The 25689-nt window shown below is 49.2% G+C and overlaps 3 protein-coding genes across 4 annotated transcripts; all 3 read right to left on the bottom strand.

Annotated features, from left to right (window-relative positions):
* Positions 1-637: 637 nt before the first annotated feature.
* Positions 638-23633, bottom strand: LOC310908988 (lactosylceramide 4-alpha-galactosyltransferase-like). The gene is made up of 3 exons (XM_083860486.1): positions 23538-23633; positions 3304-3414; positions 638-1784 (listed from the first exon to the last, which is right to left on the bottom strand). The coding sequence occupies exon 3, from the start codon at positions 1779-1781 to the stop codon at positions 648-650; it is 1134 nt and encodes a 377-aa protein (XP_083716612.1). The 5' UTR covers positions 1782-1784; positions 3304-3414; positions 23538-23633; the 3' UTR covers positions 638-647.
* LOC310908047 (lactosylceramide 4-alpha-galactosyltransferase-like) lies at positions 6596-9368 on the bottom strand (the record flags this gene model as incomplete). Its single annotated transcript, XM_083858710.1, has 1 exon — positions 6596-9368. The coding sequence occupies one exon, from the start codon at positions 9366-9368 to the stop codon at positions 8235-8237; it is 1134 nt and encodes a 377-aa protein (XP_083714836.1). The 3' UTR covers positions 6596-8234.
* On the bottom strand, positions 12452-23643 carry LOC310908989 (lactosylceramide 4-alpha-galactosyltransferase-like). 2 transcript variants are annotated; one of them, XM_083860487.1, is made up of 2 exons: positions 23538-23643; positions 12452-17272 (listed from the first exon to the last, which is right to left on the bottom strand). In XM_083860487.1, exon 2 carries the CDS (start codon positions 17234-17236, stop codon positions 16145-16147), a length of 1092 nt encoding a protein of 363 aa, XP_083716613.1. In that variant the 5' UTR covers positions 17237-17272; positions 23538-23643; the 3' UTR covers positions 12452-16144. The 2 variants fall into 2 exon arrangements, with proteins under 2 accessions (XP_083716613.1, XP_083716614.1); XM_083860488.1 differs by lacking the exon at positions 23538-23643 and adding an exon at positions 17896-19031.
* Between the last annotated feature and the right edge of the window lie 2046 nt (positions 23644-25689).

Raw genomic sequence — 25689 nt, 5'->3', positions numbered from 1 at the left:
GAGGGCAGGCCCTGAGCTCTGCTCTGTGTGACCAGGGACAGCACCTGAGGGAACAGCTGGAGCTGTGTCAGGGGAAGGTTTGAGTGAATATCAGGAAAATGGTCATCGCCCAGAGGGTGCTGGGGCACTAAATAGGCTCCCCAGGGAAGCCCCAAAGAAGATGCTCTCTCACACAAGGCATGACTGCTGGAGTGCAATTTTCCCTGGCAGGGCCAGGGATGGACCCATGATGGTTGTGGGTATTAAAACACAAAATATTCTGTGAAAATTTCAAATGTGGCAGAGAACAAGGCAGGGGTTCATACAGCTGTTGGAACATCACAAGGAGCTGCTCAGCATGGCATGCACAGGAGGAGCCATTGGAGAACACCAAGAGAGGACCAGCTGAGAGACGCTGATGAACAAGTTGAAACTTCCCCTGCAGCAAAAGGTCTCCTGAAGAACAGCAAGAGAGGCTGACCTCAGGTTCTGCTGCTAATTTGAAAACACAAAGGATCTGAGGCAGATATCAGGAATATCAGGTACAAAACCACAGAGCTCTCACACAGAACACCTGTGCTGACGACTAGAAACCAACTCTGCCAACGGTCAAAGGCACTGGGTTTCCTTCAGTCTGGGGAACATCCCTGCAGCCAAGGGCCCACAGGTCACACTGCACGCCTCGACAACGCTTCAGAGTCCTGTTTCATCTTTGCGTAGGTGGCAGGGCAGAACTGGGAATAGAGCTGAGCCAGCAGAGCCTGGGAGGGGATCTCTAACTTGGTCTCATGGCTGAGTTTGTTCCATACGTGCACTGCATAGGTGTTCTTAAGGAGATTGTGAAGCTCCAAGGCACTGATGGCCTCAAACAACTTCTTCCAGTCCTGCCAGGGAATAGGATAGACAACTTCTGGGGCAAGAGCACTCACACCTTTGCACCTCATGCTCTTGATAGTCCTGAGGGAGCACCACTTCTTGAAGACACGAGTTAGGAGCTCTGGGCCCTGGTGGCCCCAGAGCCAGCCATTGTAGTTCTGCACAAAGTCCTGCATGCAAAGCTCCATGAATTCATGCCTGGGCTTAAAGGACAGAAAGGCCCCATTCAGTACATCATCGCCCTGAATCCCAAGGGCATTGGTGAGGTTCTGTAAGTTCTTAAGCACAATGAAGTCTGTATCCAGGTAGATGCCACCAAATTTCCACATGAGGACAATCCTGCAGGCATCAGACAGGACATGTAAAAAATGAGGCTCCTGGTGCCGCTTAGGCTGCAAGTACCACGGTGCCAGAGGTGTCCCAGAAAAGAGCTCTGTCATGTCCAGGGGCTGGATTTCCACATTGGGGAAGCAGCTCAGCAAGGAGAAAGCCCAGTGTTTGGGTAAGGAGGCGTTCCCTTTGGCCAAACCTTTCATGAGCACCACGACTCTTGATGCAGGATGTGTCCTGGCCGCTGACTCCACAGAGCACGAGAACAGGTAACTTGGGGTGGTCTGCTCCGAGGTCTCCACAAAAAACACATTTGCTGTGGAAGGAGAGTGCCCAGCAGCAGTGTTGAGGGAAGAAGGCACAGAGTGAGCACAGCTGATTTCAGCAGACAAGCTGTAGGGGAGGCCTCTGCCCTTCAGGTCCTCCCAGATGCCCCAGTACAACTTGTGATAGGCGAAGGATACAAACACAAAGATGAGGATGAGCAGGGCCCAGGGCTTGTGGCTCAGCACCACCCTGGTCAGCTTTAGGAGGCAGCTGGGCATCCTGAACATTCTCTCTCCAGCCAGAGCCTGCTCTCCTGAGACAGCCATCATGATCTGATGGAAAGGAAAGAAGAGAAAAAACCTAAGAGACGAGGCAGCAGAATATGAGCATTCCTTCACAGGTGTGTCCCACCTTCATAGCAATGCACAACAAACTCCATTAGAAACCTCATCTGTCACTCTCTAGGACTTCAGGTCACTGTGAACACGAGACATGAGACATGTACGCAAAGCCCCTGGCAGGAGGAAATAGGAATTCCTATTCCATTCCTACAGCCCTGTTAACATACACTGTGTGGAGCTGCTGCCCAGTGACAGCTGGTTTTCATGAGAGGAGTTGTTTTCTCCTGATACACAACGTGTCCTTCACCCAAACCAAACACAAGCCTCAGTCTTCCAGGTTGTTGATGCTGCAGTTGCTGCCTTTCCAAACCAACCACTTGCCCCTGCAGAGGGCCTGGCCCATTGTTCAGGGCACCACAGCCTGGCAGGATGGATGGAGGGTGGGGAAGGAATTGGTACACAGCAGCTCTGGAGGCAGATGCAGACAATAAGGTCCAGAACTGCCTTGGTAAAGGGAGTTCCAAGGCTGCTCCCCAACCCTGCACAGGCCACGCTGCCTCTGACCTGCTCAGCTCTCCCAGTGTATCCTGCTGGTGGACAGGCAATCTTTCCACTCCCTTGCCCTTACTTCCTCTCTTCTTTCGGCAGAAGAGAGGGATGGAGTGGAAGAGATGATTAATGAGGCAGCCAGAAACAGGTAAGCCAATCTAGCCGCATCTTCAGCATTAGCACCAGTACTGCTGCCCTTGCCTCTCTGTAAAGTGAAGGGCAGCAGAAGCTGTGCCCACCTCCTGTGCCCACCACCGGGTCCCAAAGGTCAACGGGAAAAAGCACATGAAGAAGCAGTGAGGAAGGCTGTGTCTTTTAGGACCAGAGGAAATGGTCTCAAGTTGAGCCAGGGGAGGTTAGAGTTACTCAGAATTTTACTCCCTGGAAGAGTTATCAGGCATTAGCACAGGCTGCCCAAGAAAGCAGTGGAGCCACCATTCCTGAAGGTACTTAACAGAAATAGAGACAAATGATCAGCTCTGCATCCCCAGAAGGTTTTCTCCTCCCACACAGAAATGCCAGCGCGTGCTGCCGGTGCTACAGACAGCAAAACCCAGCCCACCCTGCCTTTTACAGACCCTTTAGATTCCCCACGCTCCAGAGCACTGCTGGATAAACCATATAAATGATTTTTTGCTTTGCAAGCACAAGAAGTGAAAGTGGTAGAGGCTTGGTGAGAAGTTCCTGTGCAATAGAGCAACAAGAAAGCGCCACACTAATCTAACCACAACCAAGGTTTGAGGTTGTCTTTGCGTTTTGTGCAAAAGACAGAAGTTTACTTTATACCCTCACGTTTGTATAAAGTTGCAAATACATTTCAGCTTCTGGAGAGGATAAGCCAGCGCCCAGATGCTACATTAACCAGTTCAATTCTTTTACAAAACAAACACAGGAAGCCTGGCTCTATCTCTTCCTCTGAAAACACAACCGCCATTGCAAAGAGAATTCAAACACTACTCACCTATCCCTGCTTTCAAGATACCACTGAATTCACTGCTCATCTGGAGAAGAGTTTTAAGGGGATAATATCTGTGAGAGCGCCTGCAACTCTATGTTCTGGCACTTCCTCCTTCTGAAAAGAAATGACAAGAGAAAAAGTCTGAATACGTGGAAAAACCAATAAAGGAAGAAGGATGTGACATCATTAACCCAGTGAGTAGGACACAAAAAGGATGTATGTAGTGCTTCAAATAAGCCATCTAATTATAAAGTAATTATGGAAAAAAGGAGGAAGTTAGGACCTCATTGTCACTACAGTTTAAGCTTAATCTGTGCTGGAAAAATTTCTGGGTTTGTTTTCTCCTCCTTTGCTAAAATTTCCCAGTGACCACGCTGATCCTGGAGCTGCCACTGAATAACTGAGCTGACCCTTCCAGAGAGCTGCCTGCTCCCACCCCAAGCCCTAACTACAGAATGCCCCCGTGCAAATACACCCTTTTAAACAAATACTTTACTCGTTCATCAAGGAATACTCCCTCCTATGCCAGGGACCTCACTGAAGGACATTGCCACATCCAGCTGTCCCTCATTCTACGGGAGATCCCCCCTGCCCCGTGATCAAGGGTGACTGCCCTTCCCTTGCATAAGACATGCTGGCACACTCATAAATCCTTCCTTTATCAGTACAGCCACTGAATTGAAGGTTTACTGCAGCTCCTCCTCAGCTGCCTGAAACAAATACTGCTCTCTAGCGTCCCAGACCCCTCTCCTCTCCCCAAATCCTTCCATGAACAGCGCCACCATGGATGGACTCATGACAACTCTTGTCCCAGCACAGGGACTCCAAAATTGCTCTGGGCTACCTGATCCAGTGTCTCACCACCATTCCTTTCATTCTAACTTGCCCCAGTTCAATTTGTGCCCACTGTGTCTGCTGTCATCTCTGCACTGAACAGAGAAGAGTCTTGTTGTGTCCTTTACCCACCCACCTTCAGTCAAGTGTTTGCACACCATGACCAGACAGCCCAGCCTGCTCTGGTCCAAGAAAAGTCATCAGAGCTCTCCCAGCCTCCCCTCATGCACCGTGTGCTGCAGTGCCCTCCTCACCTTAGTGGCCTTTGCCAGACTTGCTCCAGTACGGACACGCCTCCCTCATCCTGGGATTCCAGAACCAACTGGCCCTCCAGGTGTGTAACACCAGTGCTGAGTGGTGGGCAAGGATTTCCTTTAGAAGTAGATGGATGGTGCCACACCATTCACTGTCTATATCCTCAGTGGCAACTTCACTTACCAGGTGTCTCCTGGACTCCCACCCAGCAGAGAGGAGACACTCCAGGAGGTTCCTGGAGCATGTGGAGCAGAACTTCCTGACACAGGTGGCAGGTGAGCCCACCAGGAGAGTTGTCCCAGGGGATCCGCTGTTTGCAAACAGAGGAGCACTGGTGGGAGATGAGGTTGCCAAAGGCCATCTTGGGTACAGTGACTGTGACAGGATTTCATTTCAGTACTCAGTGGAGTGGGGGAGGACGGAAGGGGGTCAGGAAAACCACTGCCTTGGAATTGTGGAGGACAGGCTTAGGTCTGTTCAGACCACTGGTTGAGAGAATCCCTTGGGAGGCAGTCCTGGGGGGCCAAGGAGCCCAGGAAGGCTGGACATTCCTCAGGAAGGAGGTCACACAGGAGGGAGAAGGAGCCCATTCCAATGTGCTGTAAGCTGGTTCAGGGAAGGCTGGCCAGGATGAACAGCAAGCTTCCGCTGGGACTCAGGGAAGAACAGAGAGTTTAGCAGCCCTGGAAGATGGGTCAGGCAACTCAGGAAGGCCACAAGAATGTTGTCAAGTTAATCACGACAGAGAAAAGAGAGAAAACTAGAAAGGTCAAAGTCCAGCTAGAAGTCAATCTGGCCACCAGCATAAAAGTTAAGAAAAAATGCTTTTCCAAAGGCATTAAAAACAAAAAGAGGCCAAGGAGATTCTCCATCCTTTATTGCATGCTGGGGTGGGAACACGACCTCCAGGGATGAGGAAAAGGCTGAGGTACTCAATGCCTTCTTTACCTCAGCCTTTACCAAAAGCCCAGTTTCCCTCTGCATATCCAACCCCTAGAGCTGGAAGACAGAAGCAGGGAGCAGAATGAAGTCCCCACACTGCAGGAGGAAGGTGTTAGTGAGCTGCTGTGCTGCCCAGACATGCAGCAGTCTAGGGAGATGCCATCCTTCCTCATAAGGCTACACAGGGAGCTGGTGAAGCAGCTCACAGAGCTCCACTCTCCATCATCAATCAGCAGTCCTGGTAAACTGGAGAGCTCCTGGGTGAATGGAGGTCGGCCAACGTGACACCCCACTGAGAAGGCTTGGAAGGACAGCTGGGGGAAGCACAGGCCTGTCAGCCTGCCCTGGGCACCTGGGAAGCCTATGGAACAGATTGCCTGGAGTGCATTCACACCATGTGTGCTGCTCCACTGGGGCATCAGGCCCAGCCAGCACGGCTTTACACAGGTCCTGCTTGGCTTCCCCAACCTCCTTCTATGAACACCTAATGGATGGGGAAAGGCTGTGGATGTTGTGTACCTGAGCCTTCAGTAAAGCCTTTGATCACTGCTCCCACATTGTTCCCCTGGAGAGCATTGTCCTTGCAGCCCACAGATTTAACAGGTTCCCTGTTTGCTGGGAAAAAACTGCCTGGATGGCCGGGCCCAGAGAGTGGTGGTGGAATGAATCCAGCTGGCAGCACGTCACTGGTGCTGTACCCCAGGGCCCACTGTCAGGGCCAGTCCTGTTTCATATCTTTGAGGTTCAACAAGGCCAAATGCCATGTCCTGTCCCTGGGTCACAATCCCCAGCAGCTCCAGGCTGGACAAGAGCCCAGCAGGAAAGGGCCTGGGGCTGCAGTTCCATAGTGCATGCCCACCATAGTGCATATCCAGGTGGGCAAGAAGGCCAATGGCTCCTGACCTGGGTCAGCAAGGGAGTGGCCAGCAGGACCAGGGCAGTGACTGTCCCCCTGTCGTGGGCACTGCTGAGGCCTCACCCCAAGTGCTGTGTCCAGTTCTGGGCCTGGCACAGCAGGATGGACATTGAGGGGCTGGAGCGTGTCCGGGGAAGGGAACGGAGCTGGGCAAGGCCAGCTGGGCATGAGTCTGATGGGGAGGGGCTGAGGGAGCTGGGGGTGTTTAACCTGGAGAAAAGGAGGCTCAGGGGAGCCTTATGGCTCTGCACAACTGCCTGAGAGGGAAGGAGGGTGCAGCCAGGTGGGGGTGAGGCTGTGCTCGCTGGGAACAAGGGACAGGATGAGGGGAAATCAATAGAATGGTTGGAAGGGACGTTAAAAATCATCTTGTTTCAGCCCTCCTGCCATGGGCAGGGACATCTTCCCACTATCCCAGCTTGCTCCAAGCCCTATCCAACCTGGTCTTGGACACTTCCAAGATGGGGTGGGGCAGCCACAATTGCTCTGGGCAACCTGTGCCAGGGCCTCACCATCCTCACAGGGAACAATTTCTTCCTCATATCCAATCTAAACCTCCTCCCTGTCAGTGTGAAGCCATTGCCCCTGGTCCTGTCACTCCATGCCTTTGCAAAGAGTCTCTCTCCATTTTTTCTTTAAGCTCCCTTCAGGCACTGCAAGGCTTCAATGAGGTCACCCCAAAGCCTTCTCCTCTCCAGGCTGAACAATCCCAGTTCCCTCAGCCTTTCCTCTCAGCAGAGCTGCTCCATCCCTCTGATCTCCTTGGTGTCCCTGCTCTGGCCTGGCTCCAGCAGCTCCCTGTCCTTCCTGTGCTGGGATCCCAGAGCTGGATGCAGAATTCCCTGTGCCATGGCAGATTCAGCTTGGATATGAGGAAAATTTTCAGAATACTTAAGAACTGTGTGCCACCGGCTCCCCAGGGAAGGAGTGGAGGCACCATCCCTGGAAGCGCTCCAAAAAATGAGAACACATGGCACTTTGGGATAAAGGCTAGTGGGTATGGTGATACTGAGTTGAAGGTTGGACTTGATGATCTTGGAGGTCTTTTCCAAACTTCATGTGCTTCTGAGTCTTTAGTTTTGTCCCTGGGGACACTGCTCTGAGTCCTGAACCAGGTCCTTCTGTTGATGCGGACATGTCGTCCTCGGGACTTCACAACGGGCTCAATATTCCAATGAAAGGCGTGTAATCCTCCTCAGAGCACTGAAGAAACAGGCAATGCTGAGAGCCTTCAGAGTGTGACAGTGGCTAGTTAGATGTTGTATCCTACAAGAATTACTGCAGCAGAGCATGGATCTCTATAAATTCCGCTCCTAAAGGAACTGCTTTTGTCTATTTGTTTTCCTGAGGAGTCCCAGAAAAGACAGCGCAAAGCTGTGGAACTGGAAACAGTAGGAGGCATCATTTGAACTTTTCTCAGTTTAGAAGTTTAGAAGAACTTCACACTGAGCCACGCAAGGATCTAAAATGTTTTCCGCTCCTTTAGGTAATTTTCATGTACTCTTGACGTATTTCCCCAGGCGTAAAGGATCTTTGCATGCCAGGGAGCTCTGTTCTGAGCTCCAGCAAACTGCGCCCTTTGGCACTGCCTGGCACTCATTTACAAACTCAGAAATGCCACAGAGAGGAAGCCAAGGGTCCATACAGCTGTTGGAACATCACAAGGAGCTGCTCAGCATGGCATGCACAGGAGGAGCCATTGGAGAACACCAAGAGCGGACCAGCTGAGAGATGCTGATGAACAAGCTGAACCTTCCCCTGCAGCAAAAGGTCTCCTGAAGAACAGCAAGAGAGGCTGACCTCAGGTTCTGCTGCTAATTTGAAAACACAAAGGATCTGAGGCAGATATCAGGAATATCAGGTACAAAACCACAGAGCTCTCACACAGAACACCTGTGCTGACGACTAGAAACCAACTCTGCCAACGGTCAAAGGCACTGGGTTTCCTTCAGTCTGGGGAACATCCCTGCAGCCAAGGGCCCACAGGTCACACTGCACGCCTCGACAACGCTTCAGAGTCCTGTTTCATCTTTGCGTAGGTGGCAGGGCAGAACTGGGAATAGAGCTGAGCCAGCAGAGCCTGGGAGGGGATCTCTAACTTGGTCTCATGGCTGAGTTTGTTCCATACGTGCACTGCATAGGTGTTCTTAAGGAGATTGTGAAGCTCCAAGGCACTGATGGCCTCAAACAACTTCTTCCAGTCCTGCCAGGGAATAGGATAGACAACTTCTGGGGCAAGAGCACTCACACCTTTGCACCTCATGCTCTTGATAGTCCTGAGGGAGCACCACTTCTTGAAGACACGAGTTAGGAGCTCTGGGCCCTGGTGGCCCCAGAGCCAGCCATTGTAGTTCTGCACAAAGTCCTGCATGCAAAGCTTCATGAACTTGTGTTTGGGCTTAAAGGACAGAAAGGCCCCATTCAGTACATCGTCGCCCTGAATCCCAAGGGCATTGGTGAGGTTCTGTAAGTTCTTAAGCACAATGAAGTCTGTATCCAGGTAGATGCCACCAAATTTCCACATGAGGACAATCCTGCAGGCATCAGACAGGACATGTAAAAAATGAGGCTCCTGGTGCCGCTTAGGCTGCAAGTACCACGGTGCCAGAGGTGTCCCAGAAAAGAGCTCTGTCATGTCCAGGGGCTGGATTTCCACATTGGGGAAGCAGCTCAGCAAGGAGAAAGCCCAGTGTTTGGGTAAGGAGGCGTTCCCTTTGGCCAAACCTTTCATGAGCACCACGACTCTTGATGCAGGATGTGTCCTGGCCGCTGACTCCACAGAGCACGAGAACAGGTAACTTGGGGTGGTCTGCTCCGAGGTCTCCACAAAAAACACATTTGCTGTGGAAGGAGAGTGCCCAGCAGCAATGTTGAGGGAAGAAGGCACAGAGTGAGCACAGCTGATTTCAGCAGACAAGCTGTAGGGGGGGCCTCTGCCCTTCAGGTCCTCCCAGATGCCCCAGTACAACTTGTGATAGGCGAAGGATACAAACACAAAGATGAGGATGAGCAGGGCCCAGGGCTTGTGGCTCAGCACCACCCTGGTCAGCTTTAGGAGGCAGCTGGGCATCCTGAACATTCTCTCTCCAGCCAGAGCCTGCTCTCCTGAGACAGCCATCATGATCTGATGGAAAGGAAAGAAGAGAAAAAACCTAAGAGACGAGGCAGCAGAATATGAGCATTCCTTCACAGGTGTGTCCCACCTTCATAGCAATGCACAACAAACTCCATTAGAAACCTCATCTGTCACTCTCTAGGACTTCAGGTCACTGTGAACACGAGACATGAGACATGTACGCAAAGCCCCTGGCAGGAGGAAATAGGAATTCCTATTCCATTCCTACAGCCCTGTTAACACACACTGTGTGGAGCTGCTGCCCAGTGACAGCTGGTTTTCATGAGAGGAGTTGTTTTCTCCTGATACACAACGTGTCCTTCACCCAAACCAAACACAAGCCTCAGTCTTCCAGGTTGTTGATGCTGCAGTTGCTGCCTTTCCAAACCAACCACTTGCCCCTGCAGAGGGCCTGGCCCATTGTTCAGGGCACCACAGCCTGGCAGGATGGATGGAGGGTGGGGAAGGAATTGGTACACAGCAGCTCTGGAGGCAGATGCAGACAATAAGGTCCAGAACTGCCTTGGTAAAGGGAGTTCCAAGGCTGCTCCCCAACCCTGCACAGGCCACGCTGCCTCTGACCTGCTCAGCTCTCCCAGTGTATCCTGCTGGTGGACAGGCAATCTTTCCACTCCCTTGCCCTTACTTCCTCTCTTCTTTTGGCAGAAGAGAGGGATGGAGTGGAAGAGATGATTAATGAGGCAGCCAGAAACAGGTAAGCCAATCTAGCCGCATCTTCAGCATTAGCATCAGTACTGCTGCCCTTGCCTCTCTGTAAAGTGAAGGGCAGCAGAAGCTGTGCCCACCTCCTGTGCCCACCACCAGGTCCCAAAGGTCAACGGGAAAAAGCACATGAAGAAGCAGTGAGGAAGGCTGTGTCTTTTAGGACCAGAGGAAATGGTCTCAAGTTGAGCCAGGGGAGGTTAGAATTACTCAGAATTTTACTCCCTGGAAGAGTTATCAGGCATTAGCACAGGCTGCCCAAGAAAGCAGTGGAGCCACTGTTCTCTGATAGAACTTAACAGACATGTCTCACTTAAGGAGTTGATTTAGTGGTGGACTTGTCAGAGCTGGCTTTGGGGTCAGACCCAGGCATTCAAAGATCTCTTCCATCCTAAAGGATTCCATCATTTCTCCTGCCTCCACGAGCTCCACCTCCAAAGACTCCTGCTCCAGGGCAAAATGGTTTAAGAAACAGTAAAAGCTTTAGCCCAACAGCTGTAACCAAAGTGGCAGGGAACACAAAGAGGACCCAGCTGGCCCAGTCCCATTTGTCACTGCTCTTTGATCACTGTGCCTGGGTCACATATGGAGCTTCCCCTGTGGGCAAAAACAACTTATCAGCCACACTGGGAGGCATCCAAACGTCAGAGCATGGAGCCACCACTCTGCACCAGGCACTGGGGGACAGAGGAGAGGCAGCCGATAGACAAATGATCAGCTCTGCATCCCCAGAAGGTTTTCTCCTCCCGCACAGAAATGCCAGTGTGTGCTGCCAGTGCTACAGGCAGCAAAACCCAGCCCACCCTGTTTTTACAGACCCCTTTACATTCCCCCCACCCCACAGTTGAGCTAACCCTGTAAATCATTTTTTACGCTGTAAGAGGGAAAGAGGAACAGATTTGGCAGAACAGAGCCAGTCCTGCAGAGAAGGCACAAAACTCACCTGTTCCCACTTTTAAGATACCACCGAATTCCCTGCTCAGCTGCAGAAGATATTTAAGAAATTAAAGACCGAGAGGATGACTACAGCTCTATAGTCTGGCATTTCATTTTTCTTCTGAAAGGAACGATGACAGAGGGAGCCTAAACACAAGGGGAATAGAGAAGGGAGGGGAGTGTGAGACAACGTTTACATAGCCTGTAACTGATGCAATGGTCACAGAGATGCCCCCTGAACAAAGCTGTAAGTTAAAATACAACTAAAATTAAGTTAAAACCCAGCAAATTGCAACTCTATTGGCACTACACTTTAAACCTAAGTCTGTGACAGGAAAATTTCTGGGTTTATTTTCTCCTCCTTTGCTGAAATTTCCCAGTGACCACGCTGATCCTGGGGCTGCCACTGAATAACTGAGCTGACCCTTCCAGAGAGCTGCCTGCTCCCACCCCAAGCCCTAACTACAGAATGTCCCCGTGCAAATACACCCTTTTAAACAAATACTTTACTCGTTCATCAAGGAATACTCCCTCCTATGCCAGGGACCTCACTGAAGGACATTGCCACATCCAGCTGTCCCTCATTCTACAGGAGATCCCCCCTGCCCCGTGATCAAGGGTGACTGCCCTTCCCTTGCATAAGACATGCTGGCACACTCATAAATCCTTCCTTTATCAGTACAGCCACTGAATTGAAGGTTTACTGCAGCTCCTCCTCAGCTGCCTGAAACAAATACTGCTCTCTAGCGTCCCAGACCCCTCTCCTCTCCCCAAATCCTTCCATGAACAGCGCCACCATGGATGGACTCATGACAACTCTTGTCCCAGCACAGGAACTCCAAAATTGCTCTGGGCTACCTGATCCAGTGTCTCACCACCATTCCTTTCATTCTAACTTGCCCCAGTTCAATTTGTGCCCACTGTGTCTGCTGTCATCTCTGCACTGAACAGAGAAGAGTCTTGTTGTGTCCTTTACCCACCCACCTTCAGTCAAGTGTTTGCACACCATGACCAGACAGCCCAGCCTGCTCTGGTCCAAGAAAAGTCATCAGAGCTCTCCCAGCCTCCCCTCATGCACCGTGTGCTGCAGTGTCCTCCTTACCTTAGTGGCCTTTGCCAGACTTGCTCCAGTACGGACACGCCTCCCTCATCCTGGGATTCCAGAACCAACTGGCCCTCCAGGTGTGTAACACCAGTGCTGAGTGGTGGGCAAGGATTTCCTTTAGAAGTAGATGGATGGTGCCACACCATTCACTGTCTATATCCTCAGTGGCAACTTCACTTACCAGGTGTCTCCTGGACTCCCACCCAGCAGAGAGGAGACACTCCAGGAGGTTCCTGGAGCATGTGGAGCAGAACTTCCCGACACAGGTGGCAGGTGAGCCCACCAGGAGAGTTGTCCCAGGGGATCCGCTGTTTGCAAACAGAGGAGCACTGGTGGGAGATGAGGTTGCCAAAGGCCATCTTGGGTACAGTGACTGTGACAGGATTTCATTTCAGTACTCAGTGGAGTGGGGGAGGACGGAAGGGGGTCAGGAAAACCACTGCCTTGGAATTGTGGAGGACAGGCTTAGGTCTGTTCAGACCACTGGTTGAGAGAATCCCTTGGGAGGCAGTCCTGGGGGGCCAAGGAGCCCAGGAAGGCTGGACATTCCTCAGGAAGGAGGTCACACAGGAGGGAGAAGGAGCCCATTCCAATGTGCTGTAAGCTGGTTCAGGGAAGGCTGGCCAGGATGAACAGCAAGCTTCCGCTGGGACTCAGGGAAGAACAGAGAGTTTAGCAGCCCTGGAAGATGGGTCAGGCAACTCAGGAAGGCCACAAGAATGTTGTCAAGTTAATCATGACAGAGAAAAGAGAGAAAACTAGAAAGGTCAAAGTCCAGCTAGAAGTCAATCTGGCCACCAGCATAAAAGTTAAGAAAAAATGCTTTTCCAAAGGCATTAAAAACAAAAAGAGGCCAAGGAGATTCTCCATCCTTTATTGCATGCTGGGGTGGGAACACGACCTCCAGGGATGAGGAAAAGGCTGAGGTACTCAATGCCTTCTTTACCTCAGCCTTTACCAAAAGCCCAGTTTCCCTCTGCATATCCAACCCCTGGAGCTGGAAGACAGAAGCAGGGAGCAGAATGAAGTCCCCACACTGCAGGAGGAAGGTGTTAGTGAGCTGCTGTGCTGCCCAGACATGCAGCAGTCTAGGGAGATGCCATCCTTCCTCATAAGGCTACACAGGGAGCTGGTGAAGCAGCTCACAGAGCTCCACTCTCCATCATCAATCAGCAGTCCTGGTAAACTGGAGAGCTCCTGGGTGAATGGAGGTCGGCCAACGTGACACCCCACTGAGAAGGCTTGGAAGGACAGCTGGGGGAAGCACAGGCCTGTCAGCCTGCCCTGGGCACCTGGGAAGCCTATGGAACAGATTGCCTGGAGTGCATTCACACCATGTGTGCTGCTCCACTGGGGCATCAGGCCCAGCCAGCATGGCTTTACACAGGTCCTGCTTGGCTTCCCCAACCTCCTTCTATGAACACCTAATGGATGGGGAAAGGCTGTGGATGTTGTGTACCTGAGCCTTCAGTAAAGCCTTTGATCACTGCTCCCACATTGTTCCCCTGGAGAGCATTGTCCTTGCAGCCCACAGATTTAACAGGTTCCCTGTTTGCTGGGAAAAAACTGCCTGGATGGCCGGGCCCAGAGAGTGGTGGTGGAATGAATCCAGCTGGCAGCACGTCACTGGTGCTGTACCCCAGGGCCCACTGTCAGGGCCAGTCCTGTTTCATATCTTTGAGGTTCAACAAGGCCAAATGCCATGTCCTGTCCCTGGGTCACAATCCCCAGCAGCTCCAGGCTGGACAAGAGCCCAGCAGGAAAGGGCCTGGGGCTGCAGGTCCATAGTGCATGCCCACCATAGTGCATATCCAGGTGGGCAAGAAGGCCAATGGCTCCTGGCCTGGGTCAGCAAGGGAGTGGCCAGCAGGACCAGGGCAGTGACTGTCCCCCTGTCGTGGGCACTGCTGAGGCCTCACCCCAAGTGCTGTGTCCAGTTCTGGGCCTGGCACAGCAGGATGGACATTGAGGGGCTGGAGCGTGTCCGGGGAAGGGAACGGAGCTGGGCAAGGCCAGCTGGGCATGAGTCTGATGGGGAGGGGCTGAGGGAGCTGGGGGTGTTTAACCTGGAGAAAAGGAGGCTCAGGGGAGCCTTATGGCTCTGCACAACTGCCTGAGAGGGAAGGAGGGTGCAGCCAGGTGGGGGTGAGGCTGTGCTCACAGGGAACAAGGGACAGGATGAGGGGAAATCAATAGAATGGTTTGGGTTGGAAGAGATGTAAAAAATCTCTCACATCAAGGGACCGGCACTGGAGGAGTTGAGCTGGGTCTGGCTGGAGGATCTGATGGAGATCTGATAGAATTTGTCATGAACATCTGGTCTTTGTGGGCTAAATGAAAGTACACTGTGGTATAACTTCACTTCTTTTTTTGTTTTATTACTGCTTGTTTTTGTGTATCTTGCTTCAGCCCTCCTGCCATGGGCAGGGACATCTTCCCACTATCCCAGCTTGCTCCAAGCCCTATCCAACCTGGTCTTGGACACTTCAAAGATGGGGTGGGGCAGCCACAATTGCTCTGGGCAACATGTGCCAGGGCCTCACCATCCTCACAGGGAACAATTTCTTCCTCATATCCAATCTAAACCTCCTCCCTGTCAGTGTGAAGCCATTGCCCCTGGTCCTGTCACTCCATGCCTTTGCAAAGAGTCTCTCTCCATTTTTTCTTTAAGCTCCCTTCAGGCACTGCAAGGCTTCAATGAGGTCACCCCAAAGCCTTCTCCTCTCCAGGCTGAACAATCCCAGTTCCCTCAGCCTTTCCTCTCAGCAGAGCTGCTCCATCCCTCTGATCTCCTTGGTGTCCCTGCTCTGGCCTGGCTCCAGCAGCTCCCTGTCCTTCCTGTGCTGGGATCCCAGAGCTGGATGCAGAATTCCCTGTGCCATGGCAGATTCAGCTTGGATATGAGGAAAATTTTCAGAATACTTAAGAACTGTGTGCCACCGGCTCCCCAGGGAAGGAGTGGAGGCACCATCCCTGGAAGCGCTCCAAAAAATGAGAACACATGGCACTTTGGGATAAAGGCTAGTGGGTATGGTGATACTGAGTTGAAGGTTGGACTTGATGATCTTGGAGGTCTTTTCCAAACTTCATGTGCTTCTGAGTCTTTAGTTTTGTCCCTGGGGACACTGCTCTGAGTCCTGAACCAGGTCCTTCTGTTGATGCGGACATGTCGTCCTCGGGACTTCACAACGGGCTCAATATTCCAATGAAAGGCGTGTAATCCTCCTCAGAGCACTGAAGAAACAGGCAATGCTGAGAGCCTTCAGAGTGTGACAGTGGCTAGTTAGATGTTGTATCCTACAAGAATTACTGCAGCAGAGCATGGATCTCTATAAATTCCGCTCCTAAAGGAACTGCTTTTGTCTATTTGTTTTCCTGAGGAGTCCCAGAAAAGACAGCGCAAAGCTGTGGAACTGGAAACAGTAGGAGGCATCATTTGAACTTTTCTCAGTTTAGAAGTTTAGAAGAACTTCACACTGAGCCACGCAAGGATCTAAAATGTTTTCCGCTCCTTTAGGTAATTTTCATGTACTCTTGACGTATTTCCCCAGGCGTAAAGGATCTTTGCATGCCAGGGAGCTCTGTTCTGAGCTCCAGCAAACTGCGCCCTTTGGCACTGCCTGGCACTCATTTACAAACTCAGAAATGCCACAGAGAGGAAGCCAAGGGTCCATACAGCTGTTGGAACATCACAAGGAGCTGCTCAGCATGGCATGCACAGGAGGAGCCATTGGAGAACACCAAGAGCGGACCAGCTGAGAGATGCTGATGAACAAGCTGAACCTTCCCCTGCAGCAAAAGGTCTCCTGAAGAACAGCAAGAGAGGCTGACCTCAGGTTCTGCTGCTAATTTGAAAACACAAAGGATCTGAGGCAGATATCAGGAATATCAGGTACAAAACCACAGAGCTCTCACACAGAACACCTGTGCTGACGACTAGAAACCAACTCTGCCAACGGTCAAAGGCACTGGGTTTCCTTCAGTCTGGGGAACATCCCTGCAGCCAAGGGCCCACAGGTCACACTGCACGCCTCGACAACGCTTCAGAGTCCTGTTTCATCTTTGCGTAGGTGGCAGGGCAGAACTGGGAATAGAGCTGAGCCAGCAGAGCCTGGGAGGGGATCTCTAACTTGGTCTCATGGCTGAGTTTGTTCCATACGTGCACTGCATAGGTGTTCTTAAGGAGATTGTGAAGCTCCAAGGCACTGATGGCCTCAAACAACTTCTTCCAGTCCTGCCAGGGAATAGGATAGACAACTTCTGGGGCAAGAGCACTCACACCTTTGCACCTCATGCTCTTGATAGTCCTGAGGGAGCACCACTTCTTGAAGACACGAGTTAGGAGCTCTGGGCCCTGGTGGCCCCAGAGCCAGCCATTGTAGTTCTGCACAAAGTCCTGCATGCAAAGCTTCATGAACTTGTGTTTGGGCTTAAAGGACAGAAAGGCCCCATTCAGTTCCTTTTCATCCTGAATCCCAAGGGCATTGGTGAGGTTCTGTAAGTTCTTAAGCACAATGAAGTCTGTATCCAGGTAGATGCCACCAAATTTCCACATGAGGACGATCCTGCAGGCATCAGATAGGACAGATAAAAAATGAGGTTCCCAGTGCCGCAGAGGCCACAGGTACCACCTTCTCAGAGGTGTCCCAGAAAAGAGCTCTGTCAAGTCCAGGGGCCGGATTTCCACATTGGGGAAGCAGCTCAGCAAGGAGAAAGCCCAGTGTTTGGGTAAGGAGGCGTTCCCTTTGGCCAAACCTTTCATGAGCACCATGACTCTTGATGCAGGATGTGTCCTGGCCGCTGACTCCACAGAGCACGAGAACAGGTAACTTGGGGTGGTCTGCTCCGAGGTCTCCACAAAAAACACATTTGCTGTGGAAGGAGAGTGCCCAGCAGCAATGTTGAGGGAAGAAGGCACAGAGTGAGCACAGCTGATTTCAGCAGACAAGCTGTAGGGGGGGCCTCTGCTCCTTGGGTCCTCCCAGACACTCGAATGCAACTTGATGTAGGCAAAGGATATGGACAGACAGATGAGGATGAGCAGGGCCCAGGGCTTGTGGCTCAGCACCACCCTGGTCAGCTTTAGGAGGCAGCTGGGCATCCTGAACATTCTCTCTCCAGCCAGAGCCTGCTCTCCTGAGACAGCCTGGAGGGAATGAAAGAAAAAACCTGACAGATGAGGTAGCAGAGGATCAGCTGTCCTTCACAGGTGTGTCCCACATTCACAGCAGTGCACAACAAACTCTGGGAACACCATTAGAAACTTTGTCTGTCACCCGCTAGAGGTTCCAGTTGTTCTGAATATGAGACACATATGCAAAAAACTCTGGGAGGAGGAAACCAAACAAGGAGGGAACAAAGTAGAGAATCCAGCTGGCACAATCCCATTTGTCATTTCTCCCTTAATCACTGTGCCTGGGTCACATATGGAACTTCTCATGTGCCCAGAAAATGGCTTGTTAGAGGCACTGCGAGGTAGCCGAATGCAAGGCACTGTGACCGGGGGACAGAGGAGAGGCAGCCGATAGACAAATGATCAGCTCTGCATCATCAGAAGGTTTTGTCCTCCCACATAGAAATGCCAGTGCGTGCTGCCGGTGCTACAGGCAGCAAAACCCAGACTACCCTGCCTTTTACAGACCCTTTACATTCTCAACCCTCCACATGACAGATGAGTTAACCTTGTAAATAATTTCTAACACTGTAGAAGGCAAAGAGGCACAGACTTGGCAGAACAGAGCCGGTGCTGTAGAGAAAACACAAACTCACCTGTTCTCGCTTTCAAGACACCACAGAATTCACTGCTCAGCTGAAAAGGTGTTTAAGAAATTCAAGTCTGTTAGAATGCCTACTACTCTATGGTCTGACACTTCCTTGTTCTGATGAGCACATGGGGGAAAAAAAGGGGAGGATGTGACATCATTCGTCCGTAGTGAGTCGCTGATACAAAGGTCATACATATGCACTGCAAACAAATCAGTGATTTGAAAAGTAATAAAAAAAAAAGGAGGAATTTGAAATCTCACTGTTGCTACATTTGAAGCTTTACAGTGGTGGGAAAATGGCTCATTTAGTTTTCTCCTTCTTTGCTGAAATTTCCCAGTGATCATGCTGATCCTGGGGCTGCCATCAAATAACTGAGCTGACCCTTCCAGAGAGCTGCCTGCTCCCACCCCAAGCCCTAACTACAGAATGTCCCCGTGCAAATACACCCTTTTAAACAAATACTTTACTCGTTCATCAAGGAATGATGATCCCCTCCTATGCCAGGGACCTCACTGAAGGACATTGCCACATCCAGCTGTCCCTCATCCTACGGGAGATCCCCCCTGCCCCATGATCAAGGGTGACTGCCCTTCCCTTGCATAAGACATGTTGGCACACTCATAAATCCTTCCTTTATCAGTACAGCCACTGAATTGAAGGTTTACTGCAGCTCCTCCTCAGCTGCCTGAAACAAATACTGCTCTCTAGCGTCCCAGACCCCTCTCCTCTCCCCAAATCCTTCCATGAACAGCACCACCATGGATGGACTCATGACAACTCTTGTCCCAGCACAGGAACTCCAAAATTGCTCTGGGCTACCTGATCCAGTGTCTCACCACCATTCCTTTCATTCTAACTTGCCCCAGTTCAATTTGTGCCCACTGTGTCTGCTGTCATCTCTGCACTGAACAGAGAAGAGTCTTGTTGTGTCCTTTACCCACCCACCTTCAGTCAAGTGTTTGCACACCATGACCAGACAGCCCAGCCTGCTCTGGTCCAAGAAAAGTCATCAGAGCTCTCCCAGCCTCCCCTCATGCACCGTGTGCTGCAGTGTCCTCCTCACCTTAGTGGCCTTTGCCAGACTTGCTCCAGTACGGACACGCCTCCCTCATCCTGGGATTCCAGAACCAACTGGCCCTCCAGGTGTGTAACACCAGTGCTGAGTAGTGGGCAAGGATCACTCCCCATGACCTTGCAGGCCATGACCCACAGGGTGTGGGAACATCTGTTGACTCCTGGTCAGCCTATGGTCCAGGAGACCATCAGGCCCTTTTCTGCCCAGGTGCTTTCCATGAAAATGCTGCCCATCCTTATCATGGCCCTGTTTATTAAATTTAAAAGCCAAGTTAACTGATACAGGGCTTGATATACACAAAGAAAAAATGTGTCCAAACAAAAATTGCAAAATGCGCAGAGACACCTCACTGCACAATGTAAAACCTGATACTGAAATATTATCAAGGATCCCTTGTTCCAAGCACAAAAGAGATACAACAAAGGAAACAGCCACAGGGCTGGCACCACAGATGATCTTGTAACTCCACCACGCAAGGACTGCCACCAGTCTGCTGCTGCTGGATCAGCACTTGCTCACACCCACTTTTAGTGCACCTTTCCCTGAGCAAAGCAATGTCCTGCACTACATGGCTAACAGTGCTTCACTGATATTTCCTTGGTAGCAAAATTATAGCAAAAAAGGAAACGACCCAAACTAGACGACAATTGAATGGCTGACTGATGATACAACATGAAACCAACTTACATGAAGCCAAAAAAGCATTCTGCAATCCTTAACTTTTCAAATTGTAACAGGAGATATTCAGAAGCCCCTGAAACCTTGCAAATCATTCCTAATAAGAATAAATTTTCATTATTGAGTGATAGTCTTATAAAACATTGTATGATCTACATGACAGTTCAAAGAGTGATAACAAAGAAATTAACTATTCTTTAAGGGCGTGAATTTAGTTATGTCAGAGAATGAAATGTTACATTCTCACTTCGCACTGAAAGCAATTAGAATTGTTTTTACATAATTACATTGGAACTGTGTAATTCTCAGAGTATGAGTTCTGCAAAAAGTCTCAAAACCTCCACGCCTAAATCTTACTATACCACGTAAAAACAAGTGTTTTAGCCAGAAGTGAACAGATGATTACAGGAAAATTGTGGTTGTCCATATTGCAGAAGTACAAGTGTTATTTCAAAAACAGAATAGAAATGATGGATTTCAATAAGGACTTTGCTATTGTTTCCCTTCAAGGATTTAATTGATACAGCTTATACCTGGGTAATTAGGAGATTCAGCATATGAAGCTGGATAGGCCTGCAAATTAGCAGAAGATTACAGGAAAGAAGGTTTAAACGGATGATCTAACTATTAGCAAATATATGTGTATCTATAATATACTATTAACTAAAATGGATTTGCAATGTAATTCTTTGTTGCACATCAGAACATGCAGAGAAAGTGGTTAGAGATGGTTTTGCATCTTAGGCTGGGCAAGACACTTTGGTTGATCTCAACGTTTTCCAGCAATAGCTGTGGCCTCTCGTGGCCAGGTCAACTGTCATTCCTGCAGTTCTGGGCACTAAAAAATATCCTTCTGCCTTTAAAGAAAGTACTGCTGGGGTAGCAAAGCAGAGAGTGGCAGCTCTTGCAGCAAGGGACCGGCACTGGAGGAGTTGAGCTGGGGCTGGCTGGAGGATCTGGTAGAGATCTGCCAGAATTTGTCATGAACATCTGATCTTTGTGGGCTAAATGAAAGTACACTGTGGTATAGCTTCACTTCTTTCTTTGTTTTATTCCTGCTTGTTGTCGTGTATTTTTATCAAGACTTCAACTACTTTATGGCATTACACTATGAAAGCTATGTTTGAATGTACATCCAGCACAAACATCTCAGGTTTTATATTTCTCTATCCGCCCGGGATTCCAATGCTGGTGGTTTGTGTTGGTCTGAGGGAGTGTTTTTCCCTCCTGACCTCTGAAGGTTGTGAGTCTGATTCTGTGTCTCTGTGCTTGGTGCAGTGCAAGAATGAAGGGAGTCTCAAGGTCTTGGTTTTCTTGGTTTCTTGCATTGTTTATTAATTCTTATATTACAATTCTCTGTGTCCAGCCAAGGTGTTCACAGCAGCTTGGACATGACATGACTCCCCCGTGATGGGAGGTCACTCTGCCTTTATACAGATAACTATGTGGCTGTTATTTACCATTTCATACCAATGCCTATCACCTATACTAAAAGAGTCATTTCTACTTTGACCCAATCCACTGAAACTATTTTGTGCCCACGTCACTGCAGAAGATGGATGCCAAGGGAGAAGAAGAACCCACGGCACCACCCTCAAATCTCCATCTTGTCCCTTTGCACCTACATTCTAAAAATCCAAAACTACAAAATCTTCCACACAGTGGAACTGTGGAACAAACTACTGTCTGTTACACATTTGTGACTTGCAATTCTTCTCTGTGTTGGAAGTTTTTCTCATGGACCAAAATCAAAGACTTTGTCTTCCTGGGCTCTGTGCCAGGCAAAACCCCCCTGCACAAACCCCAGACCCTTTTTTTCGGGTCCCAGGCCTCTCTACTGAGGTCTGTGACTTTCCAGGGCACCCAGAGGGATGCCCTGGACTCCAATACAAACACAGCAACACAGCTCTGGTTAGCCCTGGAAAAAGTGTTTGCACTAGCCCCTGTTGTCTTTAGGGGAACAAACCAAATACCCTTGAGATTAGTGATATCATTTCAAGCAAATGTGCGGGCATAGGAACTGCTAAACACCTGAGAAGGTGTTTGTAAATTTGCTACAAATTTGGTAACAAAAAACAGAGAAGAGGGGAAAATGTCCAGCAAAGTACTGCGGCATACCTAGGTAGCTGCTAAGAGTCTGGGAAAATAAGTATCACCCATCACAAGCAGCTAGGTAGAAATATTTTGGGGACCCACCAGAAAACAGCTCAAGATCTCTATTTTCTCCAGTTTTACATTACTAATGAGAGTAGAAGTGAGATTCGACAATAACAGCATAAACTGTATTTATCACCACTTCATCTTTCCAGAATGAACCCTGTAATATCCAGTTCACTTACAGTGGGTTTAGAACTAAGTTTTCTCTTGAAATAAAAAGTATAAACACCCTCTAGTACAGATGTAATGAAATGCTGGATAGACACTTTGTGGGATATGATGCATTAAAAGCAAGCCAAGCAAAAAGTCAGAGAATGAGATTAGCAAGTTTCTATACAAAAAACAGATTGTGGGAAGAAACTATAAGGCAGCTTTGATAGCTGCTGATTCTCAGATCACTGTACACAAAGCAGCCACAGATACGATAGCATCTCACTGAAGCTGTCCAGAAAAAAATATCTACAGGCTCTGTTATTTGCAACAGAGAATATCAATGATGTACCTAAGTAATGGCCCCAAACAGAAAATCAGAGAGTCAGACATGGCAACATCATTACATTTCAATCAGCTACCCTGAATAAAATAAGCAGTAGCCCAAGATGAAGGGGAAATAGTCAATAATGCTGTTACACTTAGACAATCAGAAATTTGTAGAATCAGGTTTGTCAAGCAGGACCTGCCTCTCATGAATGTGTGCTGGCTGGGCCTGGCCCCCAGGTTGGTCATGCTCAGTATGATCTGTTCCACAGCCTTCCTTGGAACTGAGGTCAGGCTCATGGGCTTGTGGCTCTCCAGATCCTCCTTTCAGCCTTCTTGTAGATGGGTGCACACTGGCTAACCCCCCATCTTCTAGGACTTCCCTAGTTCACCAGGGCTGCCAGTAAATGATGGAGAGCAGCTCCATGAGCTTGTCCACCAGCTCCCTCAGTCCCCTTGAGTGGATCCCACCTGGCCTCACAGATTGTGCAATTTTAAGTGGAGCAGCAAGTTACTGTTTCCTCCCGCATCACACGGGGGTTTATCCTGTCCCTATCTTCCAGCTCAGGCAGGGGCTTGACACCCTGATAATAACTGGTCTTTCACTTAAAGACTGAAGCAAAGAAGGCATCAAGTACCTCAGCCTTTTCCTCATCCTTGGTGGCAATGTTTCCCCTCACATGCAATAAAGGATGGAGAGTCTCCTTGGCTCTCTGTCATTAATGTATTTGGGAAAAAAAAAAATGTTATCTCTTGTGGCACTTGCCAGATTAAATTCTAGCTGGGCCTTTGGCCTTTCTGACTTTCTCCCTGCATAACCTAATGACACTCTTGTAATCCTCCTCAGTCACTTGCCCCTTCTTCCAAAGCTGGTAATTTTTCTTTTTCCCCTTGAGTTCAATCAAAAGCTCCCTGTTCATTCCAGGCCAGTTTTCTTCCCTGCTGGCTTGTCTTATGGCACATTGGGCTGGCCCGTTCCTGTGCCTTTCAGATGTTGTTCTTGGAGAATGTCCAGCCTTCCTGCACCCCTTGCTCCTCAGGACTGCTTCCCAAGGAACTGCCTCAACCAGTGCTCTGAACAGGCCAAAGTCTGGAAGTCCAAGGTAGAAGTTTTGTGACTCCGTTCCATATTTCTTCAAGAACTGAAAACTCTCATTTCAAGACCACTTGGCCCAAGTCAGACTCCAGCCATCACATCTCCCACCAGTCCTTCTCTGTTCACAAACAGCAGGGCCCAGCATCCCCAAGTTCCTCTTACCTGTAGCCAGATGCAGAAATTAATTTTGGGTTGTTTCAAAGTGATCGCTGAACTCCCAATCTTGTTCCCTACCGACCTTCTGCCTCTCTACCAGGCATCATGTTCCTTCTGTAACTGGAAAAAAAAGGATTAATAATATTGGTAGCTTTACTATCTTTTGTAAATTGTTTTCAAACAATGTTTTCTATAATCTCATGGTGTTGCCATATTCAACTTGCCAGACCTCATGTGCCTATTTAATTTTCCCCCTGGTTATAGATGCCATTTTGAAGAATGCTTTATACTTCTCATATCTCTGCCAGCATATTACAGAATGCTGCTTGGCTTCATCATTATACATAAATTTAAATGTCAAGATCTCAGCTTGGGCTGTAATGGCACAGTGCAGCTGAGTGACTTCCTCCTACAGTTCTCTCTTTTGGTCACTGCCTGTTCATCTGAGTTCCAGGAGTGGTTATAAAGCAAAAACCAGAGATCACGAGCCAAGTGAACAAGGGAATGGTCACAATCACTTGAGAGAGAGAGAAACCTGAAGTACCTATGAAAGACTGATGGGATGATGTTCATAAATGGCATATCCAAACAGAGCATGGGGAGAGCTTTGCTTCCCCTCTTCTTTCCTGCTGAGGACACACCAGCCCTAGGCAGAGCTCAGTCCCCAGCTTATATCAGATTAAGACAGGTAGCTGCACTTTCTCACAAGGATCTACTTTTCATTATGGTCTTCCCAGACTACACATTCTGGGAGGAGGGATATAAAACAAGGAGGAGAATAACAAGGGGGAAAAGAGTCCTACAAAGCATTACTCCTTACTCTGTGTCCTGGATGCCCCCAGCACAAGAGCTCCTGGCACAGAAGAGCTCTCAGGCAGCACAGAGAAAATAGTCATCCTTCAGTCACTTCCCAGGGGACTGGATCCAGGATTACCTTCCTGATCCTTTAATGCTCCTCTTCTGCTGCATTGGCCAGTTCTCCATCTCCAGCCCCATTCCTGGCTTCCCCCTTGATGTACAGCACCCACGTACCAGCTAAGCTTCATGAGCACAAGGACAGGAGACATGGCATGAAATAAGCTGTATAAATGCACAATTTAATTGAAGGGCACTGTTATCAGTGTGACAACACTTTTCTCAAAGTGCCTGGTTCTGAATAAAGTTAAAAACTGAGAAATATTTCACAAAGAATATATTCTTTGAAGAAATAGATAAAACATTGTCTGAAAGATGCAGAACATTTTAGTGTCTCCTCTGCTTTAATCCCTGTTTATCCTTTGGTAGAAGTCTGCATAATTTAAAAGAAATAAAATCAATATAATCCAACAGTAAAAACAGAAGTTCTGTCAGACAAAACAGAAATGTGCATAATGTAAAAAAGAACCATATTATGTCTCCTAAAGAGAGTGATGGGTCGGCTTGATAACAGGATTTTCCATTTCACATTAACCACTCTTCAGTCGAAAACAAAAAGAAAACTCTCTACTGAGAATTTTTTTTCTCTCTCATTTTCTTTCCCCTCTCTATTGAATAAAAGCCTTATTGTTCTATAACACCTTCAGCCTCTCAAGGCTGGCCACTTTGGAATGTTTCTACACCACCTGACACATCACCTGGTCAGCAGCCCTGGGAGCAGTCACCTCCTGGTTAGCTGCCCTCCCCTCCAGACCCTACTTGCCTTGGTACTCTGAAAGGGTAACACACACTTTCTGTCCCTACAGCTGCAAGAAACAGCAAGACCCCACCATCCTGTCCCTAGCAGCTTCCACCCTTTCTTAAAAACATTCAAGCAGAGGCAGAGTGTGCTGCTCTGACCAGCTGCAGTTTTGGAGTACAATGGGCTGGGTTTGTCTAGTTTGGAGCTGGTTGGAACCAGCTGGAATCATGGTCCCTTTCCACACAGGTGAGCCCTGCAGCCCCTGGCTCTCCAAACCCTGCTGGTTCTGCCTCATACAGAGTACTTTGCAATGTTTAAATACAGAGATTTTTTTTTTTTCTCATGTAAGGGTGAAACTTTGATTTGAATGTTGGATTACCAGCTGGTGAGTTGTTCTTCATTACCTAGTGCACACAAAACTGGTTATAAAAGAAATTAGGTGGTGAGGGTTACTGATTTCCTGAGTGACTCATATTTATTTCCTTTCCCTTTGTGGTAACA

This window comes from Zosterops lateralis (assembly GCF_965231275.1).
Source record: "Zosterops lateralis genome assembly, chromosome: 4".
NCBI classification, from domain to species: domain Eukaryota; kingdom Metazoa; phylum Chordata; class Aves; order Passeriformes; family Zosteropidae; genus Zosterops; species Zosterops lateralis.
The sequence above is the reverse complement of the archived record's forward strand: the minus strand, read 5'-3'. Positions and strand labels throughout refer to the sequence as shown.

What these genes read in the sequence shown, in the direction of transcription:
- LOC310908988 (XM_083860486.1), bottom strand. Translation starts at nt 1,781, where the DNA reads ATGATGGCTGTCTCAGGAGAGCAGGCTCTGGCTGGAGAGAGAATGTTC.
- LOC310908989 (XM_083860487.1), bottom strand. Translation starts at nt 17,236, where the DNA reads ATGTTCAGGATGCCCAGCTGCCTCCTAAAGCTGACCAGGGTGGTGCTG.